The following is a 6,456-nucleotide window of genomic DNA, read 5'->3' on the forward strand; positions in this document are numbered from 1 at the left end:
GAACGCACAGCTGCCAGAGGACCTCAGGGCCTGCGAGGGTCAATACGGTAAAAACAGATCGGCTAAATAAGAAGACGCAAGGCCGTTAAGACATTTAAAAACTAATAGAACTTTAAAGGGATACTTCAACATTTTGGCAAATTGGCACATTTAGCGCAATTCCTTAGTCATTTCGAACAGCATACTTACTTTTTTTGTGAGGGCGAGCTGTTGTTTATTCAGAGGTGAGTCGGGGAAGGTTTTCGAGACGGACACAATGGAAGTGGATGATATTTTTGTTCCCCCTCGTCAAACTCATCAAATACAAAATCCAACAACCCCCAAACACTTTGGTGGACACGTTATAATCCGCACATTCACTACGCTGTGGATCACCAGCAAATTATATTGTAGCGTTACGACACAGAAGCAAATACTGGGAAATACTTTTTCTTTTGAGATCACTCCGCCCAGACGCCATATTTAGTAAGTAGTTCTGTCTTAGCAATCTTTGCATAAACAACTCAATCTCATAATTTTGCATTAATATTTCACAGCGTAGTGAATGTGCGGATTATAACGTGTCCACCAAAGTGTTTTGGGGTTGTTGGATTGTGTATTTGATGAGTTTGACGAGGGGGAACAAAAATACCATTCACCTCCATTGTGTCCGTCCTGAAAACCTTCCCCGACTCACCTCTGAATAAACAACAGCTCGCACTCACAAAAAAACTAAGTATGCTGTTCGAAATGACTAAGGAATTGCGCTAAATGGGCCAATTTGCCAAAATGTTGAAGTATCTCTTTAAAATCGATCCTGAAGCGGACAGGGGTCCAATGCAGCGACCGTAAAACCGTTGTAATGTGGGCCCGTCTCCTGGTCCTCGTCAGCACGCGTGCGGCTGAATTTTGTAATAATTGTAGATTTGAAATATTCTTTTTGAGAAGACCAGAGAGCAAGGCATTACAGTAATCTAACCGACAGGAGAAAAAAGCATGCATTGGCACCTCTGTACTGACTTTAAATTCACTCAACAGAACAGTTGATGGATTCTATGACACAATCATGAAATATGTTATGTTTTGTTTTTTTGTTTTTTTTTTTGTTTTTTTGACTGAAAGCATAATTAACATATACTTTATTGCCGTTGCCCATGTTCAAATGAAATCATTCATTTTGTGGAATGGAAGTTTTTAAGTGGGCCTATGAGAGTGCCTCCACAACACTGAGCACACTCAGCCAGAAAATGCTGTTAAGTAATAGGGTGTTATTGAGATTTATTTCTTTTTTCTTTTGACATTGCTATTGGATTAATGTAACCTATTGTTTTTCACAGTATTTTTTTACCACACTTTAATTCCCCATGTGATTACACCAAACTGCAGAAAGACTGAGTGAATATTAATCTCTAGAAGAAGGTCCCAGCCTCAAATAACCCAGGTCTCCATTAATAATCCAAAAACCAAGGAATGTGAAGACATTTTCATCTGGTTATGCTAGGTATATTGATCAGGTGTTTGCCACATGTATTACAGTATATTACATTTTTAAGCCAACATGTGACCTGATGTTCATTCTCCCACTGATAAAATATTTTGAAAAAAAAAAAAAAAAGGGATAATGAAATGAGCTCAGAGTGAATATAAAAAAAATCACAATGTGCATGATTTATCTATGAAGGCTTTTTATTCAAAACTGCGTTAGTAAAAAAGAAGATACATGAAAAAAGGACTTTAAATAAGTAATGAAAGCAAGGCAAGCTTGAAATGTAACAATAAAAAAATCCACAAATATAATGTTTCATACAAAACTGTAAAATATAATGGTGACTGTGGTACAAAGTAACAGTTTTCAAAAACATTCCTCAATTTGTGTGATTTAAATTTTTTCTTTTTTAACTTTTTTTTTAGGATAAAACCTTTTTTGGGGAGGGTCAAACATGCCTAAAACCCTCTATCGGGCTTTAGTCAGAACTCCAAGGATAAAGTCATTGATGCATCATTGCAGGTAAAAATGTCAGAAGTTCCTTAAACCATGAGGGTAGATGAAAAGAAATCACAAGTCTGAAGCTGAGCAAGATGTGTGGCGGTTTGCTGTGTCTGTTCAGCAGCCGGCGCAGGCGGCAAAGGCGCAAATCTCGCAGATGTCCAGAGGAACCACAGCTGAAACAGAGACATGAGAAGATGAGACATCAGCTGTGAAATATTCATGCTCATCCACAGTCACGTCATGTTTCCTTAAAGGTTCCAACAGGCTGTTTAATTCATGATCCTCTCACATAGTCTGGTGAGTGATGCAGACGCTCCTCTCTGCTTGCACAGAGGCAGAAACTCCTGAGGCAGCATGGGGTCGGCGCAGAGGGAGGAAGAGCTCGACCTGAATTTGGGATTTTGTTGTCCCGTGCCATAGTAGCCCTCCGTCAGCTCCTGAAGCCTCCTGACGGCTTCAAGTGAGAAAGACAATCCATTTTCCTGCATGGAGGACAAGTACGTAGCGATATTAAAATGAAAGAACTTCAGCTGAACTTAAAGGCCCTGACTGCAGTTAGATATATGAAACGGATGCATAAATAAAAGTGGTGATTTAAGTTTGCAACATTCTGCAATTAACCAAAAATCAAAGCTGAAAGCTGCACAGGCTGTACATCTCAGACACATCAGAGAAAGGATGAGCTTGAAGCTTACCTGGACTTGCACAGCTTCAGAGGTGCAGCTGAGAGCCAGGACCAGGAGAGCAACGGTGGCGATGGCGGCCTTCATTGTTGATCGCGTAGATCGCAAGTTGTTTTGAAGTCTGTAGTTGTGAAAGTGCTCAGCAGGTGCTCAGCTCGGTGTGTGCCTTCCTTCTGTCCACAAGCCTCCTTTTAAAGTCGAGTCTCCTCGTGGCCCGGCAGTCATGTGACCGGCTACAAATGGGAGCAAAGTTTTTTCTCATGGGTTAATGAGTAGTGACAGGGCTTTATGAGGGTGTGAATGCGGAATCGTAAATTTTGCTTTGACCTGATCTACTATCTGATGACTTTTTATCGATATTTTGCAAACTTGTGGTGTTGACTGCGTTCAGCTGATCACACCTATGAAGCTTAAAGACTCCAGACACCGGCCCGTTGCTGAAAAGTTCATCAGTCCTCTGTGATTTATCTTTATTGCAAGGAATTGTGACACTACTGACAGACAAGGAATTATCTGTCAGTAGTGAAAGGCTTATTCACACCATTTTTAGTTAAATCTCAGTTATTGAGGCATCACCAAACAAAGTATGCATAAAATTAGCATTTTGTTTTGACCTTAATGAGTAAAACAGGACATAATCACGTAGATAAAGTCAAGCACATCTCTACCATTAAAAACCAATCAGATGTTCTTATTGTAGTAGTGCCCTGAATGTGGTAATAAATAGTCCCATCTTAATTAAAACTACTAAAATAACCAGCAACACACAGATTGGGTTTACTTCCTGGGGAACATGTTGGCAACATGGAGAATCTCACACACTCTTACAGCTTTGGAGGCCCTGAGTTGTTTTTTTATACACCCTGCTGAACTCAGGAAGAAGGAACAGGGTTCCACATAAACATAATAGGAACAAACACTCATTCATCCCGGTGTCAGTCGGCTCATTAATGAGCAGATTACCAGAATGACCAGGTAGACAGGAAGTCACTAAGGTCATCCAGATAGCAGCATGTATAACAGTGGAAGAAGTGTGTTCTGTTCTGTATTATACATAATGCTGAGCTTGCACGTTGCACTTTCGTTTTCAACCATCATAATGATCCATTTCACTGATTTTATGTTTGTTTTTATTGTTGTATGAGTGATGAGTTGTATATGCATGTTTGATAATTTATAAGAAAAGCTTCATCAAATCAGTCTGAAATAAATTCCTGTAAAGAGAAAAAAAAAAAAACCAAAACCTGCTCAGCTCCACCTAACTAGGCTGAAGCAAACAGTTCGGTTTATCTGCAAGTATTATGTTATTCCATTCTGTGCGAAACACCTGCAGAGTTGTTATTATTCTGATGTGCAGAATACTTGAACGATATTTACTGAACACTGTTTTCAGTCAACTGTCTGCTGCAGAAAAAACAAATTAGGTTTATTTAATTAGCGGGCGAGTTCTGATAAATTTTAATGAATCATTTGTAAAAGTGTATATAAGAAATGTGTTTACTCCCTTAATTGTTTTTCGGCCTGTTTGAAAATTGCTTTGAGGGCAAGAGCTGCTGGAGGTTTGTACAAGTGGATGTGTGAGAAAACATAAGCAGAGAAATTGCAAAAATAATTTATCTACAAATGCATCTCCAGTTAAGCTCTGGCATATTGCTTTCAGTGATCAGCAGCTCTTCAAACTCATTTAAACACATCAGCACCTGTGACCTTCTATCAATGAAACAACGACCTGATCAGAAGACGCCACAGGGGCAGGAGGGGGGCTGTGAGAACAATCGACTCATTTCACTTCAGTATCTTCAAACGTGCACACACACACACACACACACACACACACACACACACACACACACGCACACACAATAGTCTGTGTGAACCACTTAAAGCCAAAAGATTTTAATGATCTCATCAAACAGGATTTCACACACAGAGTGTGACAGATCTATTTACCTAGCGAACACACACAGATTCACTCAGCAGGTCTGGGAACTGCTGCTGTCTTCTCCCTCTTAAGAGAAGTATGCTTCATACCTATCAATATTATGATTGAAAGTCAGGAGTCTACTTGTTCGAAACTCAATGAAGGCTCAGAGATGTTGTAACTTCATGAATACTTACTAAATGTGAAATTACATTCCTCATGCATTTTGCATTATTACATTAAACTGAAATCTGGATTCACATCCAGACTGGGGACTTTGATTTTTTCTTACAGTACTTCAGTTTAATCCAGCAGTCCAAAGACATACTTAGAGTTACTTCAGTTAAGCAATTAGTGACTGTAAGTAGTCGAACTCATCATGTATATGAACTTTGTGACTGTCAAAAGGTGCATTTGTCCCACAGTGTTAACTTGGACTGACTCTCTCCAGAACACCTGAAAAAAACACACTTGCACACTGAAAACATGCAAACTCCACACAGAGCACTTCCCTCTGATTATAATAAAACAGCTCCCCCCGCTCTCAGAGAGCCCTTCTTGATATGACGGTCAGTTTTTTTGGACAAGCACATGCTGTTTACATCTATAAACGGAACCTTTCCCCTACGAACTGATTGGCTCTTAAAATACAATATAATAATAAATATAAAACAGTTTAGTCCAGCCGTGAGAAGCTGGTAAACCATGGTGTGAATTCAGTGAGTTCCACTAGACCAGCTGTCTAAACATTGTTTATGACACTTCCTTTGTTTTCCCTTTATTATCATTGCCAGGGAGATCCAACTGTTGGCATCGAACTTTATTGGAAGTATCTTTATCTCACCCGTGCACTTTTCATGGGCAGACGAGAAGGAATACGTCATCAGGCTACTTTCTGATGAATTTATGTGTTGATTTTCATTTGCACATAAATCCACTGACTTCATACAGTTGATGGGATTATAGACCTGAAACTGCTGCTTCTTTTTTTTTTTCCCTGACATCTTAAATTATAACCAAAGAGTACTTTCACCATTACCTGAAAAACTCAATGTGCTTTAAATATCAAGTTTAAATGATGAAAAGGAGAGAAAAACTATTCTTGTCTTTTTCTTGCATGAGTGTTCATGTTCATGACGACACTGGCTGAAGGTGTGTTTGCAGGAGTAGCTGTCAGGCTGCTGGTCTCTGGACTAGAAGCTGGCTGGGTTTTGGTTAGTATGGTACCATCTACAACTGACAAATCGTAGCATTTCAAGATAAATAGTGAGGTTTGACTCTAAATGTCTAATCAGCTAAAAATCTATTGAGAAAAGTAAATACGGTGCTAAATGTTTTGCATGGGTCATGTTATTTGTTGTAATTCACATTGCATGAGTTTGTACGTTTTTTTGTTGTTTTTTTTTAACTTGTAATCCTGTAGTCGATAATGCACTAAGTTGTCTAACACAGCATTAAAGCCAGGATGGAATGCTGGGAGAAAATTGCAGAGGATCAGCTCTCTGTGTGAGCAGATTTTTTTAGTTGGAAAATCGATTCTTCACTGTGACGACATGAGTAGTTGTCCGTTCCATACATGAATGGATCTGCAGTTATGCCATGAGTGACCATAATTATTAACATTTCAGATGAAACCCGAGTGCAGCTAAACGGGTTTGGGATCCAGGCAAGAACAAGTGGAAAAACATACTTCAAAGCGCCCAGTGGGCAATAATTTTACTATTCCAAAGGATTTCATCTCTTTCTAAAAACCTTCTCTCGAGCCACGCATCAATCGGGATTGAGAGGGTTGAGATAGTCGCGATCCCAACTTATATAAAGCAAGTGTAGCTGGATGATTAAAATATACATCTATAATAGTCTTAGTTTATTCATTTGTATTA

At 39.2% G+C, this 6,456-nt stretch overlaps 1 protein-coding gene across 1 annotated transcript; it reads right to left on the reverse strand.

Annotated features, from left to right (window-relative positions):
• Nucleotides 1-1,920: 1,920 nt before the first annotated feature.
• On the reverse strand, nt 1,921-2,816 carry LOC115388942 (guanylin-like). Its single transcript, XM_030092267.1, has 3 exons — nt 2,665-2,816; nt 2,259-2,451; nt 1,921-2,142 (listed from the first exon to the last, which is right to left on the reverse strand). The coding sequence occupies exons 1-3, from the start codon at nt 2,737-2,739 to the stop codon at nt 2,084-2,086; spliced, it is 327 nt and encodes a 108-aa protein (XP_029948127.1). The 5' UTR covers nt 2,740-2,816; the 3' UTR covers nt 1,921-2,083.
• Nucleotides 2,817-6,456: the final 3,640 nt, after the last annotated feature.

The sequence above is a fragment of the Salarias fasciatus genome, chromosome 5, assembly GCF_902148845.1.
Source record: "Salarias fasciatus chromosome 5, fSalaFa1.1, whole genome shotgun sequence".
Classification (NCBI taxonomy): domain Eukaryota; kingdom Metazoa; phylum Chordata; class Actinopteri; order Blenniiformes; family Blenniidae; genus Salarias; species Salarias fasciatus.

What these genes read in the sequence shown, in the direction of transcription:
- LOC115388942 (XM_030092267.1), bottom strand. Translation starts at nt 2,739, where the DNA reads ATGAAGGCCGCCATCGCCACCGTTGCTCTCCTGGTCCTGGCTCTCAGC. An exon ending in CTGAAGCTGTGCAAGTCCAG is followed by an intron (nt 2,452 to 2,664) that starts GTAAGCTTCAAG and finishes TCCTCCATGCAG; the next exon opens with GAAAATGGATTGTCTTTCTC. An exon ending in TGCATCACTCACCAGACTAT is followed by an intron (nt 2,143 to 2,258) that starts GTGAGAGGATCA and finishes TCTCTGTTTCAG; the next exon opens with CTGTGGTTCCTCTGGACATC.